General features: G+C 32.1%; 1 protein-coding gene across 1 annotated transcript in view; it reads left to right on the forward strand.

Annotated features, from left to right (window-relative positions):
* LOC129002578 (F-box/LRR-repeat protein 16-like) overlaps positions 1-17,895 on the forward strand; it is an 81,388-nt gene that overhangs the window by 25,119 nt on the left and 38,374 nt on the right. Inside the window, exon 2 of the mRNA XM_054430496.1 lies at positions 16,303-16,594. Within this exon, the coding sequence (XP_054286471.1) occupies positions 16,303-16,594 (292 nt within the window). The remainder of the gene's footprint in view (positions 1-16,302; positions 16,595-17,895) is intronic.

A 17,895-nucleotide genomic window follows, 5' to 3' on the forward strand; every position in this document is an offset into this window, starting at 1 on the left:
TTGTAACTGCAAGTAATATGATTAAAAGTTATGAAATTAAGTAATGAAATTCACCTAAAGGTCACTGAGAAGTCCGAAGGGTATCAGTAGTTATAAAACTTGCTCAGAACTAAATGTCTCAGTGGCTTTAGAACTAATTACTTTCGTTATAACAACAATTGCATCTCGATTCATTCATGATATAACTTCAATGTTTTTTGTGCTTCTTGAACTCTACACAACCTAAGTATATAATATTGGTTGGTCTATTATATGTACATGCTATTGCTTAAAGATATTTCAGGGAAATTAATCACTTACAAGTTAGAATAAATAGTAAAAATTGAACTCACAATATTACAACTTTTTGGTACCATAATTTTACAAACCATATTATAACTTCACAAATATTTGTATACAATATCACGTTATTATACATTACAATTAACTATTATTAATTTACGTGACAAAGCTGTAATTACATCCAAGCTCTTAATTATATACAACAATGGACATAATTTGCGTTGTATGTGACACGTAACGTCGAGAGCCTAAACTTGAAGCTGTCAGAAGCAGGGTCAGCCGTAACTAAATATAATTTCCTAGTGCTGGACCACAATTTATTTAAGTAGAAGGTCAAACAGACTAACACGAATCCCACTGTTTCATTATCAATCTAGTGTTTTTCCAACAAATGATTTTAAAAAGCTTTTCTTCGATCCTAGAGAGGCACCGAAAATTAAATTCCTCCAGCTTAATACTCATTAGTTTCACCCAGTAGTTTGGAGTTGATCGAAAAGTACACGATTAACAGTTAAACGATAGTAATAATAAGTCTCGTTAAAGAAATATACCACTCTACTAAATACTACAATCAACAACAAATTGTATTCATCCGTTGTAAACGAAATTTTAAAATAGCTAAAGTAGAAGACTACACGCTAGGGAATAGAGTGGAGCAGACATTAAGGCGTTCTGATCCTTTAAGGACACATTAAGGAGAAAAGGCTCGAGATAATCCTCTTGGAGCTCCTTAGCCCCAGCGTTCCAAGAGTTACTTCTACAACATTAACATCCAATAGGAAATTGCGATAACAACACTTCCTTCAGTTTATGATAGGACACAGGGTCATGTTTTTTTTACATTTAAATATAATAAAGTCCCACAAGGGATTTTTAAATTTAAACTGAAACGTTTATCAGATATAAATTATGTTACGTGAAAATTAAATTTCTACGGTGATTGAAACTTGCATGGTCCGATCTAATTTCTTTTAAAATATAGTAGTTCCATTAAGTATGCCTCCAAATTCATAAAAAGCTAACTAAATACAATTGTTGTTTTACCCAATCACTGACCGTTACATCGCCAAAACGAAAACATTTTATGTGAAACATTACATCATGTTTCCTTTTAAGCTCTCTATGTGTGCAATATGACATGGTAAAACACACACACACACATTCAGCCTGAGCACCTAGGGAGAAGTCATTTGCTACTTTAAATAAACAAAGTTTTTTAAGGGCTTACTCGAACATGCATAAATTCCAATTTTGCTCATTAGTTGGCGAAAGTATTTATTTTAATTTGAATACTGTCTGTGTATACTCACGAACTTAATTATACTACATCATTATATGGATATGCTTAGTTATAATCATCGGAGAGGAAAACGATATAATTCAATGAAAACCAAAGCTCTGCAATCGTGGGTTTTAGGTTTAATCATTTGTTTCCAAAGTGTATTAATGTACTCCACAATCCTTTTAAATCCTAAATATGTATGTATGAAGTTTAGCCACAGAAGAGTGTGGGCGTTGTCGGGCAACCCACCACTCAACTCCAACACAATCAAGAATAATAAAATTACATTTTCATGAAGCATGAATATACAGTATAGCAATGCATGTTAATTAACTCATATGAGTTATTTTATATAGACGTGCACATCGTAATTAATTATATTAGTTTTAAACATCCGTTGGTGTGTACAAGTAGTAAAAGCATTTGATGATGAAATATTCGGTTACAAATTTGCTTTACAATTACAAAACAACTGGTGACATTACATTTGCTTTCTATTAGGATGACGTGGTACTTTGTAAACTAACGCAAAAGAATCGTCGAAGAACAACAAAAACTATAATTTAATTTACCAATGGCAGGTTTCTAATGTTATGGAAATTAATTATCTATTTGTTGTATGAGAAGTTTTGTTCCGCATAGCATTATTTAAATTATTGGATTTGTTATTACGAAGTAAACCGTTATTATTGAAATTGATTTACTGAAAACAGGATTGCCTTTTTATTACAAACTGAACTAAAAAAATAATGTGCCACCAACCCGCCTTAACTATATTGTATAACCTGGAACAACGGAAATAAATTGTGCAACTTCAATAAGGAGTTTCTTTACGCCACGAAAACTTCCTTGTTGTTGCGTCTACAGAAAACTATGTCGCTAAAGGCTTGAACGCGTGGAATTCCTGTTGGAATTTGAAAAGGCACGCAGATTCTACGGAACTTGGCGTGGGTTTGTTTGAGAAAGGTAACCCCTCTAAACAATGCTGTAACTTCAAAGTATTAAAAATACTTGTCATTCCCGCTTCCAAAGTATATTTCGAAATTCAAAAACACACTTTATATAGGTAAATACACAAGACCTGTCAACAATTTCTGATTTGATACGTTTGTATTATATTTAGTTTTCAACATTTTAAAATTATATTTACTATTAAATAAAGTTACGGACTTGTTCGAACTGATGGTTAATGTTTACGTTTCAGCTAGATATATCTCAGAAGAACATAAAACCAGTAAATACTATAACTAATTAATCGATCAATCCATTTAGAGTGGACGCTTTGGTCCAGCAAGGCAGAGAGGTAAAGGCTAAACAATTCCACGCCTGTACATTGGTTGATTAATAGCTTTATCCCTTTGTTCTACACCCCTTGCAAAACATCAGCTTCGTCGTGTCCAAAAAATATTGTGGTTAAAATCTGGCCAAGTTGAAATTAAAGCCACAATAGTCAGGGGTTCGTTATTTACATTTGAAATCTATAAGTTCAAGGGACTATGTATATTCAAATCATTTAAATTAAATAAATTTAAATTGCATTTAAATTAAACTTAAACTACCAGACAAGGCGTAAATTTTTTAAAGGTGAACCCACCTCAAATATACAGAAAATATAACTGAAGACAAAACTTAATTTGTTTTGAATTTATTTGATATAACTTTTATAAACTTGCACTTACCGTCCTGTATAGCAATACAACGTTTGGAGGTAAATTCAAATTAGTCATTTCAATGGATTAGGTTTTATTTGGTTTTCTGACACGTATATTGTCTTGATAATAATTTCGATTTATAAAAAGAAATTTGCGCTCAGAAAAACCTATTGCCTACAAAATGTAGTCTAGCCTATGAATAATATAACAATTACCACACTTGCAAAATTAGGAATCGTGTTCCATAAATAAATGTTATACTCATCCATTAATTATCTACTTAATAGAATATTGTATCTAACTTTTATTTAAATAAAATTAAATACTTGTAGAACATAAAATTTAAAAATGAATTTTAATTACTTATTGTTTAAAATAAGAGTAAAAATTAATTACTTACATGCTCGTATATTAAACGCGAGGTTAAGGTTTAACTAACACTGAATAAATTTATTTGATATCATTTAAATACAAGTGATTACCAAACATATTATTAGTTTTCGTCTCAATTAAAGATCAAAGATATTCAATTATTGCTTGAAATATTCATATTTGCTCGTATGGGTAAAAATACACAAAATATAACCCATATAACTTGTTGAATTAATGAGGTAACACAAATACTCGTCCCATAAAAATGGAACCTACTTTGAATATTTTGAAAGTCAAATCTGTAATAAATCTTCTCACTGAGGACATGAAATCATAACTCACAGGAAAGACTGACAGGAGAATTTATATTCTTGCATATGACAATCCCGGGCAGAGTACTGCTCTGTATGTGGCTACAACGTGGTTCACTTGCCTAAACCATAAATATTCAGCAAGTTTTCATTTTATAATTTAAAAATACATTATTATATGTACAATATACAATATATGTTAAATTTGAAGTAACACATTCTTCTAAATCTTTAAGGATTTTACAGCATCAATAACGCGTTTGAGCAAAAAAAATAAAAAAAACACACACACTAAACTGTGTTGACACCTCCGTATAATTGAATGAAACTATTTAACGTATAGCTTACCTCTTATGGGACATAATTTGCTATCCAGATTTACAAAAGCGAATGTTTACAGTATAAACAGTATATACATTGTTTACGATTATAAATAGTTTTACTATCATCTTTTAGTGTATACATTTTCCTTTTTTTTAGATTTTCTTAGTTAGATTTCCTTAGTGTTATATTTTATATTTTGTCCAAAACCTACTCCCAGCCTTATGGATATTAAGATTTATGTATAATTTCTTTTATGTATTCTTACATTTAATTTTACCAACAAAATATTACACATCACACTGTTTCAGTTCGTTTTTGTATTTTTATAAGTAAACAATCTTGATTTAATTTTGGCTTTATAGAAGTAGGCTAGTATCAATTTAGTCGTGTTAAAAATTTAAACACATAAACCTATTAGGTTGGAATAAAAAAAATACGATTTTAAAGTATAGTGTAAATGCATACATTTTATGATATTTTAATTTTAATCTTTTCTTTTTTATTTAAGTGTACTTTTTTGTAAAAGATAGAATCGTCCATAATTATGCAGGCAATACGTGTAAATGTGATGTGTATGAAACATGTCCAATAGAATCTCATACCCTAAGTTATGAGTGAGCTCCAAACAATATTTATGCCACAATCTCCATTGTTTTAACAACACGTGTTGTTTATTATTTTATTTTTATCGTTCGCTCCTTTCTCTTTTTCCTGATTTATTTTCCCTGTATTATTGTTGCTTTCCACTTTGTTTAGACACATTAAAAAATAATGTATTCCTATGCTTGTCCGTATTTTAGATTAAATCGTGAATGTTTATTTCATAGACGTTTTGAACATATTTTGGCCATGTTTTCAAATTACATATCCTGAATTTGGACATTTACTGTGGTATCTGTAAACATTGTGTGATCAACTCGTATCAATTTGTGTTTTTTAAAATGAACAACATTGATTTGTAAAATAAGAAAATATTTGGGTTATTTCATTAAAAATACACAGTGGTAGTATTTTGCAACTAAAAACTTTCAATACTGTGTCACGTAACCCTACTTCATACACTGACAAGACGGTGATGTGTGTTATGTAGTGAAAATATGTCAGAACTAAGTACTGTATCCATCAAGATTATAAACAACAACACTATTCATAATTAAGATACGTTATGTAACGATGAAATTTACACCTGTTTAAAAAAAATGTTTAAAACGTCTCTTAGACATGTCTGTACTAAACATTTTGTTTCTCTTACAACTATTTGTTCGTTAAATTTGTGGAAGAATTGGTCATTTAATTGTACACACGTTTTTTTCTGTGCAATTAGTGATTATTCGCAAGACCCTGCTAAAAAAATATGATACTGAGTTCATATTATCGACTCCTAAACACATAATTAGGCATGCATTTCTAAATGGATGTGATATCTCTTCGTAGTGAACGCGTAAACTAATTAGATTGCAACTTTACGAAAATGGTGAACACGAACCCAGCTAGCACACAGTACTATTTGTATCTTTAAAATGACCTTAGGTTACGCCTCGTGGTTATCCAAGGTTTTGGGGTAGAACGTTGAAATGGCACTGATTGGATAACTTTTAAAGCGTATTCTTTGAGTTTTTTTTCTCTAATCAAAACCATGAAGCTGTTTCCACTGCAAGCTTAAGGAACCACATTACTGTATCCTCTTTAATGTACAAATTCGTTGTGATGGATAGGTAAAGCAACTACTTTGACATAAAATAAAGAATAAATTGTTGCAAAACGATGTTTCATCGTTCTAACGCAGTTTCCCCGCTTGGTTAATAGATAAACAGAAGCAGTACAAACGCAAGGTACAGACGAGACAAGACAGCTATTGCCACTGCAGTGCAAGCGATGCATGTTTCACTAGAATGTGTCCCTCATGTAACGATTGTAGGATGTACCTTTCCCAGGAGCTTTGTGTGGAAATGCTGTAATCGCAACCGCGAGAAAATACTAATCTGTCTTCACAAACATCAGTGTTTAGGTTTATTGCTTAGTCAAGTCCGAGTTAATCACTTAACAATGACTGTATTTGTTACGTTTTAGCAATGAGTATACCCGTAACCAATGTAGATAAAGACTCATTTACTCTTAGTATTTCCTCTCCAACATTACTCGTTTAGGAGTTACAGAACGCAGTGTTCACAGCAAGCCATTTTTCGGGGTCGTTTTTAAAGTAGGCTATTATTTTTTAAATACCCAATACAGTATACAGTATTTTAGTCCAACATATCAAGAGTTCAATACAAACTTTATTTGAATTACTTATCTCGGCGGAGTTTATTTACGCACTGTAACTGCCTTGGCGTGACAACTTACGTATGCATGCTACCACATTTGCATAGCACAACACCATAACTAGAGGTCGTGTTACCTTATGGGGTAACACAGTGAATTGTAGCAGTTGTTACCTGCATGATACTGAGTAGTATATGTGATATGTTTACCAATCAACATAATGATAGATTTCATTACAAACCTTGTAAGAAACATAAACGTCGCTTATATTTGATTAGATTTTTATCTATAGGTTGTAAACCTACTTGTTTATTTAGTTTTTACGTATCTAAATATAAGACAGTTTTATGGCATCTCAAAGTTGCATATGTTCTAAAACATCACAAAATGCATATCATATTATATGAATCCACAAGGTATCCAAAAACTATTAGAGAACTATTGACAGATTTATCGGACTGTTGAGCTGTCTCTCAGAGGAAATAACCAATAATCGCAGTGTTCAAACCCTCTAGAGACCGAGGCAAGTAGATGGATAAAGGAAACAATTGTACTACTCATTCATGCATTTATGTAGCGTTTCGAAAATGCCTTTGTCAAATAGAAAACAAATAAGTATTTACACTTAAAAGTCACTGTCAAAATTATTCGTACGTTGGTAGACTCATCGGGATTGTATATTTCAGTCTCGTTTTTTGTTGATATAGTAAAAAAAAAAATCAGATTTACGTATTTAAATTAATTAGGATAAGCTTTGCAAATATTTTGGTCTACATTTCTGTCGGATTCACCTGTAGCTTCAAATATTTTGCTGATCCAAATATTCTGTGATAGGCAAGCATGTTTCTTTAAAACCTTTATTTCCCAGCTCGTTTGCATCGTAGGGAAAATCTACACACCCTGTTAGAAAGATATTTTCCTGTAAGTGTGCAGAATCCCTTTATAAATTAAAATAGGCTCAAACGTAAACACAAAAAATAAGTTTAAAATTTAAAATAATTAACATGGGCCTTATGGGTTGTCATGCACAAAATAACAACAAAATATAAACAGAACAAAAATGGAAGAAATTCCAATCACATGTTTTATTTTCAGTGTGGGCTAAAAATAGAGAAGTCTGTACATAAGATATTTTTGGTCGAGTTTTCGACCACTGAACAACCTCTAGTTATTATTAATCCGCCACTTTCACCGGAAGAAAGAACGTTATTGATTATGTGTTACGCCTTGACTTTAGAAACAGTAGAATGTAACCTATTTTTACAGTAACCGTCTGTAACCAGATGTTTACCCTAATAGGACGGAATTGAATTAGCTTAGTAACGTATTGGCATTTGTGGTGGTGAGATATGCTACAAAGAGTAACAATAACAAACTCATTTGTGTGATAAACATTTTCCTGATTTGTAGTTAAAAGTTGCAGTAGATTTAGTCAAATTTTATGCATTTTTAAGCTGTTTAAAAATAGTCATCGGATTATCTGTTGACTTGATTGTTACAAAACGAACTAAACAACGTCGGTGGCTAGATATTGTGGCCTCCCTGGTGTAGTTTATACTCTCTAAAATTGTTCAATTCAAATTATTTGCCTAATGTAATAGTTAATATTCTGATAATAGTATTTAAAACCAACCCCTTTTAAGGCTTCAGCAAAGTTATATAGATCCCCGTCTAAAAAAAAGTTCAAGTTAAAAGTCAAGGTTAGTTAATGCCGTCTATCAGACCTACAACATCATTTATCGAAGGCTATGTGTAATTTTATTTTAGGATTACCAAAGTGAGTAATCCTACAATATAGTCTTTCAATACATGCTGGCGTACAATCGGGTTGAAATAGTTCCACCTTAATTAATTAACAATACCATCGCATGATGTATCATCTAAGACTATCGACCTAGAATAGTAGTTTTCATTACTAGACTGGAAAGTGACTCATTGCGGGGAGAGATGGCATTTTCGCGCGAGGCGAAGCCGAGCGCTGGAAACGCCATCGTGCCCCGCAATGACACTTTCGAGGCGAGTATTGAACATTATTTTTCATTACGATACCGAAAACTTATAAAAACATGAAAATTTTCGTTTATTTAACTTAGTATTAAGAGAAAAAACCGAACTAATGAAAAAAAACTCAACTCTGAATTATTAATAAGTGCACGGAAAAAACTCATAACGCTAACTTTCCGTGTGTATGTACCTCGACATAAGCACGGAAACTTAACGTTATGAGTTTTTTCCGTGCACTTATTAATAATTGCATGGCCAATAGTTTGAGGAAAAACAGACTATTTTGGGTAAAAAAAGTATCTTTATTAAATTAACTACAGAACAAGCTGATGAATAAACAAATAAAGAAAGAGACCTTTGATGATTACATAGGATCAACACGCTGATAAATCTTTATTAATGAAAATGAAAATGTATGTTAAAGTCGCAGTTTTGATTTTCACTTATGTTTAACATTTTTTGTGGTAGCTTTAGGTTTTTTCTCATTTCTGCAACATTGACTTCCGAGTGTGTTCCATCAACTTTATTATTTTCTTGAATGAAATTGCGATTTTGCACAGTATCTTCTTCTGATGAAATTACATCGTCGATTGTAAAATATTGTTTTGAAACCAGATTCACCTCTTCACCATTGTTAGAAATGTTATTGAGTGGCAGTGAATCCAAAGAGGAATTTTTGTAATTTGAAATTGAATTAGTAATGTCTCTGATTGGAAGTAAATTCAAAGAGGAATTGTTTTGATTTGAGATTGAAGTACTTGGTTTTGAAAAAAGTTTTTTAGACACATCAATTTTTCTATTTATGGACTCCTCAATGTAACCTTCAGCAACGGTTGCACTTTTCCAGCCTCCGTGCCTCTTGAGTGTGAGTAAATCCGCTCCCCCTTCCACCAGCATTGACGCGGATGTGCGTCGAATAGCATGACCTGTGTAGGATTCAGGCTGTTCTAGCTTAAGGTACTGGGCGACCTTTTTGGGAACATCCGAAATCGTATGACTCCCGACATGTTGTGCTACGCACTTGCCTTGCCTGAAGCCAACAAAAAGTCTAGGGCTCGTCATTTTTGATGGGCGTAAATACAAATATTTACGTACTAGCTGGCAGGGTTGATACGTACATTCATCGTCTGCAATGATGAAACTTCTGCTAGCATGTGTTTTACCATCTCTCAATGTAACCTTAATGAAACTGCCATAATCTTTTACGTCATTTATGCTAAGGCGTAATAGATCATCTCGCCTAAGGGCTCCAAAAATGCCAAACGTCAAAATTACTTTACTTAACAACCATTCTTTGTCGGGAGCGTTGATCATGAACTGAGAAATTTGATCAGATGTAAAAACATTCGCTTTTTTAGGTTTGAAACCAACAGACTTTTTCTTTAAAAATGCAACTGTTTTTGGAAATTTTAAATTTCCAAGATTTTCTTTTACTTTTAAGACATTTTTAACCATTGAATACTTGCTCCACAAGGTGCTAGGTTTCATAGTTTTCGACAGTTCTGACATATAGACTAGAAGTATGTCATCATTAACCTGGCTAGGTTTAATGTTTTCTTTTTGACACCAAGTACAAAGCTTATCGTATTCATTTTCGTATCTTAAACGCGACACATCAGGCAATAATTCGTTTGTTACACTTACCGCTCTGTTCATCAAAGTTTCAGGAATATTATCCATATTAGTACACATAGTTCAAAGAATCTATCTCAACAAACATAACCTAACTGACAATGTCAATATATAAGCGAGGAATGTGTTTTCAACAACAATACAATCAGCTGATCTGACTGCACCGCAAAATCCCATAGCGGTTACTTTCCGTGCAGTACATACGCACGGAAAGTTAACGTTATGTAACTTTTCCGTGCAGTAGCGGGAATTACCTATTTTCTTATCTCATTTTACGTTTAGAAAGTGTACTTTCGTGTGTAGAGTAATGAAAACATACATATGGTGTGGTATTGTCTTTATCAGTCAGCTGTTGTTATCACATGTGTTTGTGAGCCTTTTATAATTATTGATAAATCTATCAGTACACACTCCAGGTACAACAGTAATGCCTTTACAACAATACTGTTGCCTGAATAAGAGAAAAAAACAGTTTTGGGATTTCGAAATTCGTCGTACCGCAAGCCCACATAACCATCATCCCATCTAGCCCTAGCTGATAAGCGACTTTTTGGTTGTTATCCGTTTAAATAATTTGCCATTTGAAAAGAATGTGAATCTTAATCATAATGTGAGGGATACAAAATTAAACATTATGTGGGTAACTCTTTTTAGGCCTATTAGTGTCTAAAATTGGGATGGAGCCTCCACGTTAGAGGCTAGAAATTAAAAAGTATTAAAGAAATGACTGTTTCATGCAAATCAAACTTTAAGCATATTCGATCAAAATATTAATGCAGGTATATTTCAACAATTTTACTAAAATCTCGTATATGTTTTGATGTCTTCCATGAAAATACTTAATGATGAATACGTATCCTACATACTGGACAAAATTATCATGATGTTCAGTTTCACATATAGTCAATGGTTCACCCTTGTCTCAAACATGTTATCATAATATATTAATATTTCCCTACTAAAAATACGAACACCCATATGAGTTGAAAAAATCAGTGCTAATAATACTAGAATATAGGTAACCTAATTTAAGTGTTTAAAAATTGAAGAAAGAGATTTTAATCTTGTGATATCTTCACTTTTAGTTACATCCCATCCAATTGTATTTTGACAGTTTTTATTTATGTGAAAACAATCTTTATTCTCTATGATGAATACGATTTTCTTCTCAAGAGAAAAGCTCTGTGCGGCAGCATCCCTTCTGTGATGCATTTTTAAACGCAGGTCTGCTATTGGTCCCTCGACAGCTATCTAGATAAATTATCTCTCAAACTTGTAACTCTTGAAGACTTAACCTGCAACTTTCTTTTCTTGTTAAATAAGAAACACTTTATTTAGCAAAATTATACTTTCTACAGTTAACCATACGTCATGCAATAAGTTTAATGAGAACAGAAATAACACGACCTTTGTATTACCCGTATATCAATTATGTTGTGACTTACTTTCTAAAGTTTGTCAATTGTATTATGGATTTTATCTCAAGCATACATGAAAATAGTTTTAAGTTACTGTGTATGAAAATTATGAAATTCGTAGTGTAGTTCACTAATTCACGGTTCACTTGTAGATTTTCAATCCACAAAGATAAAGAATTCCACAAGACATCTAGGGTTTTATCATTGATTTAAGTCAATTGTATATGTTCTTACATTTTATTAATCTGAAAGCGGGATTTTCCTGGGTTAATTTAGAGATTTCTGTAAGCAAATATCAGAGGATTCTGGGCGTTGAACTAAATTGAAGATTTCAATGTTGATTGGATATAAATTATCATTTTTAATTTGTTTTGAATCCGATAGAAAGGAAGCCCCGATTACATTCTTCGCGATGGTAAAATAAATACTCATAATCGAACCAAACATGGCAGTAGCATAATAAACTAAGATTGAAACAACGTTTATTTAAATCTGAATGATCGGTTGTGTTTTGACCGTGTTAACTGTCTTGGTAACCGGGTGGGTATTTTTTATTCACTGCAAGGTGCCATTTTACATTTGAATACAGTTATCATTCGATAACCAAGAAGATTGGCAAACGTAAGCATGCATATTAATAACAAGTGGAAAACAACAACAAGCAACAAATTTATTATTGAATAAGGCAATTATGAGTTATGTTGCTGTTGTGCTCCCCTTCAAACCTAAATTCCGCTGATTCGATTCCAAGCGAGATCAGAACAACGGATCAGAACTAGATCAGAATTAGTAGAGGAGCCAGAAGTTTTTTATTATTGGGTTATGAATCTACGTTGGGTTAAATGTCTATGTTATTTCAGGGGTTGGGCAACAAAACCGTCAAAAATTTCAATTGCGTAAATTACACCCCAAAATAACTCAAGAATAAAAAATAAAAATATGTATTTAATTAAAAGTTAACTAAGTAAATGAGTAACCCATGTCGTCAAAAACTCGATTCCACCTAACCAAAAGGCTATACAATAATAAATTTACTGCACTGAAATATGTGTTAATCTGCTCTAACCACAATCAGCTTATTGGATATTCATTATGCATTTGTTTTAATCACTAATTTATCTATTTAATAATATCCGTGAAAAGCTAGAATAGGTCAATGGATTACAAAGACAAATATTTAAAATAAACAGGAAACACGTTTCTATTCTTTGTTAAATTATTTTCCTGTAAAATATATACTAAAAATAGTATATATTTTACAGGGAAATAATTTAACAAACAATAGAAACGTGTTTCCCTGTTTATTTTAAATATTTGTCTTTGTAATCCAGTAGACACCAAAAAAGGTGTCTACTTATGAAACTATTGATTCAATATAGTTTGTCTATACAATCTTTTGTGTTACGTATAATATTTTATTCACTTTAAGGCAAGTAAAATTAGAGGATAATGTTTTACACGTTTTAGCGAAAGAAACGCTATTTGGATAAAAGAAATAGAGGCTTTTATTAAATATCACAACTCAAGTAATTATAGTAAGTCATTTCACTATACTTTTGTCCAAATGAAATATAAAAGACTTTTAAAACTAATAAATACACATCTTTCACAGCAATGTAAATAGTTTTTAATTCTGATGGAAGTGGTCGAGTACTGGCTTTTTAAATATCTTTATAAGCTATAATTTGTGCAACTTCTGAGGGTTTGGCGAGCTATTAATTTTGTACACCGAATTGGCAATGATGCATTGATGCAATGTGTAGGCCTATGCATATGGATAAAAATGGGATTTTAAATTGTGAAATTCACATTAAGTCATATAGACAAAAGCGTCATTGTTTTTTGACGTAAGGTATATTATCGATATTCCTAATATACTAAATAAGGAATAGAGATGAATGCGGAGATTTTATTAGAAAGTTCTTTCCCTTTACAAAATAATGGTTTTAGCCTTATCTTTCAGTCACTACTGTGTGTGATTATATGATATCTACTTATATCTAAACATGTTTACTGGAAACTACACACAGTTATGTGAGTTTAAGGATACTGCATTATATTGTAGAACATATAATGCAAATGATAACAATGCATTAAATACGATAAACAACAAAAAAAAATTGGACTAAAATGTCTTGAAAAGTTTGCACAGGTTATTTACTCGAAATATAATTTAACTACAATAACAACCCAAATATATTAGTAAGTTTTGTCAATTAAATACTATAACAAATTATTGTAATCTTGAGTATTAATTTTTGTTACCAGTAATATGTGGAGAATTTCATAACATACATAGAGGTTTACATTGGTCAAACGTTAAAACATTTTACATTAAAAACTGTCTTATAAAAAAAAAAAACTGCACTTATGATAACTCTTGTAATATAAAGCACTGAGTAAAGCACTCAAGTATAAAAGCACTTAAGTAATAAAGCACTTAAGTAATGATTCTTTTCGGTTCCATACTTCTTTACACTCTACACAATAAACCTGCTGCTCAATAATAGTGTTAATATTTGTTGGTTCGAAGTATTTCTCAGCGGTGAGGAACATTTTGTAAAATGTATGTTTTTGTTGTACATTTTAAAGTCTTAGAAGAGTTTGGATATCAATGTTAGTTATCTTAATGCATATTGTAAATCAAACTTCTTTAAACCCATTTTTATAAATGATGTAGAACAAACAGAGTTGAGCTGTCTTAAGCAAGTACTATTTATATTTTTTGGAAATAATACCATTTGGCAATAATACAATCGAAATAAAACGAGTTTATAACATTCATGTCTGTGATATTGGATTTGAGTTTCATAAAGGATTCCCTAACAAAGCATTTCCTCCTGTTGAATCCGTATTTCCTATTATTACTTCATTGTTATCGGAAATACTAAAATGAATTGATTTAAATTCCAGCTCGTATTCGAATTGTTCATTTTATTTTATGTTTGAATCCAAAAAAAAATCAAAAATCCCACAAACACAAAAATTTAGGAATCTATTTATATGTAATGTATTTCAATTTAATGAATATAATGTTTTGGTTTTTTTTATTTGCATAATTTTATTTAAAAAATATTATTCGAAAATTGTGTCCTAAAAGAATCCTACTGTACAGGGGTATTACACATATTTTAATCATCTTAATAATAAAATCATTTCAAGTCTACAAGCATTTTGCATTTGTCATTGTGTTTTTTTAGCTATTTTTAAGATTTGCGTGTTTTCTAAACTTATTTCGTGAGAAATATTTAGATGTAATAATAATACTAATAAAAGGAAAATATGATCCATCTAAAAGGAAAAAACAATCCATTTCAAAAATAAATTACTCTCTACTTTACATACCTCTGTATGGCAAATTTGGTTAATTTACCTCAGAAACTGGTAAAAATCATATTGAAACCCCTGCTAAATTCATCCCAAGATTGATGTGTGACCTAATAAAATATATCATGATAAGGGAGAAATTAAATTCAAACCAAAACATTGAATAATACTGTTAGTTATTTACTATTAGCATTACCCTTCTTATAATGCTATTACTCTTTAAATTCTCCAAATACCGTAGGCCTACTTATCCACCAAGTATAAACTTTTAATTTTATACACACCATATATCAATGGTACAACTTTACACTAATACAATCCATATAAACTGTTCTGTATAACCAAGATAAGAAGTGCAACAAGTAAAAAATTGATACAGTATTCTTTTTCGGAACATTTAATAGATTCACCAAAAATATCATTCGCCGTTAACATGCTATACCATACTGCAGTAATACACTGTTTGTATGACCTTCAACTGATTTTTATCAGTTCCATTATTCAGGCGATAGCTCTATGGCGTGACTAAATATTGACAGAAATACACGCTTTTATTTGCTTTGCATTCAATTACTTACCTTCCACGGCATATTGACGCAATATTGCTATAATCCTGCTTTTATGAGATCAAATCACATCTACACATGATAAAGTATTCTGAAGCTATACTATATTAATCGACTTAACTTGTTTTAGTTACCAGTTGTGAGATTGGTCATAGCTAGGGAAATTATTCATAGTGTGGTGTATTTCCACTAGAAGAATTTAGTGTATTACCATATATCCTGTAATAAATATTTAACTGTCCCAAACCCCCTAAGAGTACACCAGGACCAAGAGTTTTTGTCAGCCGATAAGTGTGTCATGTTTCTGATGACTGAGTTGACAGGGCCCGTCCGATATCCAAGGGACTCAAGAGAGGACCCCCAGTGTTTATGCCCTCTGAGCCTAAGGATGCGAAAAACGTGGAATTGAACCCGATAAGCATTTTAAATACTTAACAAAAAATACCGGAAGGTTAGAGGTATAGCACAGGAAACATGTGTTTGTAGACGATACATTTCTTCTGTATACTGTAATGTAGAGGATAGGCTACATTGAATCACTTTTTCTTTTTCTTCTTGTTCTTCTTCACCAACCTTAAAGAGGGTAGAGGGGTTCTTCCCTCTACCTGTTAAATTTCGTCTTCCGTCCCCTTATTTTTTCTCCTCGTTCTCATTATCTTCCTCTTTCTTATCCTGTATCTTCGCTTCTTTCTCTTTCCTAATCACTTCCTATTCTACCTTTTTCTATCCTCTTCATATTCGTCATCCCTCTTTATATTCTTCCATAAATTCTTCTGAAGCAATTACATCTTAAAAAACTGTCCTCCACCCCCTACCTCGCAAATTCCTCCTTCTTACTCTAACCTCTATCATGCTTGTCTTCTGTTGCAGTCGCTGTTTGAACTGGAGCTGGCTGGTTGTAACGAGTTGACGGAGGCTGGCCTCTGGGCCTGTCTCACTCCCAGGATAGTGTCCCTGACTCTGTCGGACTGTATCAATGTGGCGGATGAGGCGGTTGGGGCGGTGGCGCAGCTGCTCCCCTCACTGTACGAGTTCTCCCTGCAGGCCTACCACGTCACGGACGCCGCGCTGGGCTTCTTCTCGCCCAAACAGAGCGCCTCTCTCAGCATCCTGAGGCTACAGAGTTGCTGGGAAGTCACTAACCACGGCATCGTCAATATTGGTGAGTAAAGAAATTATGATAATTTTCATGTCAATAAGTTTGTTAATGTTGTTGAGGGTCTAACTGGAGATCCTCTCGATTTGTTTTAGATTTATGGGGTAATTTTGTCCCAAACAGGTCCTCGTAACTTGGGCTTTATCGTTTTAAAACTGGGCTATTGCTTTGTAAAATGATTGTAAAATTGACAAAATGAATTTTATAAATTCAATTCAATTGTTTGCTCAAATACAGGCTACATTGATGCATAAAGGAAACTCGCAAGAATGCAGGTTTATTTTTTTTTCTATCAATATCAATATATTAGATAAGTTGCATTTTAGATACAAATAGGCTGAATCGATAAGGAAGATCAGGGGTTCTTGTACGAATTTATTAACCCTTTGGAGACCGACCCTATAGTATATGACACGGTGCCAGGGACTTTTAACAGATTCTGCAATTTAATAGAAAAAATCCATAACTTTTGAACAGCAGCCCTCTTTCAATTCCATGCATGCTGTTTTACTTTTTTCATTGTTAGTTTTTTTAGCTAAACATATCAACTTCCGATAAATCAGAAGTTAGTCTCCAAAGGGTTAAATGAAATAAAAAATACATTATGCAGGGGATAGAGATATTTATTTTACTCTATCGCAAATCTATAATAAATCAGAAGAGGTTACTAACTTTTTCGTGGTTTAGCCAGCTTGGATCAAACCAAAAAGATTTTTTTGTTCGATCCAAATAACATTTTTGGTACACTTTAATCATCGATGCTTTAACCAGAAAAATAACATTTACCCATACTCTTTACTAAAACACGGTAAACATATAGTTGTAAATATTATGTATAGGTTAGTAATTAATTGAAGTGTCCAATCGTTCAGCACTTACCATCTTATATGAATATTTTTTTGGTGACAAGTGTTAGTGTAAGTATTATAAAGTTATTAGTGTTATTTAGTGTCACTTTATTTATATTCCATAAATACAATACTGCACAGCACTTACCATGCAGATTAAGAAGTTATTTAATTACAAATATATTGAATAACCTCTAGTAATTAATCCGCGAAAAGTTTACTTAATATCTATAAAATATTTTCCAAACATAATCTTAAAAAAAGAGTGCCAGTTTGCGCTTGTACAATACAAAAACTACGTCCAAAAATAAAAACAATAAACACGTCTAAAATATATTGTTATTGTTGAGCAGAATGTACACATAGTTATTTTTCATTTTTGATCAAAAGCCTTAAACTCTGAGCCCATCTCAGTCGAGGGATGATCGAGTTATCCCTGATGTTGAATCAGTTTTGTAG

Source organism: Macrosteles quadrilineatus, unplaced genomic scaffold (assembly GCF_028750875.1).
Source record: "Macrosteles quadrilineatus isolate MER2022 unplaced genomic scaffold, UCM_ALF_1.0 Scaffold_9__3_contigs__length_116548681, whole genome shotgun sequence".
NCBI lineage: Eukaryota > Metazoa > Arthropoda > Insecta > Hemiptera > Cicadellidae > Macrosteles > Macrosteles quadrilineatus.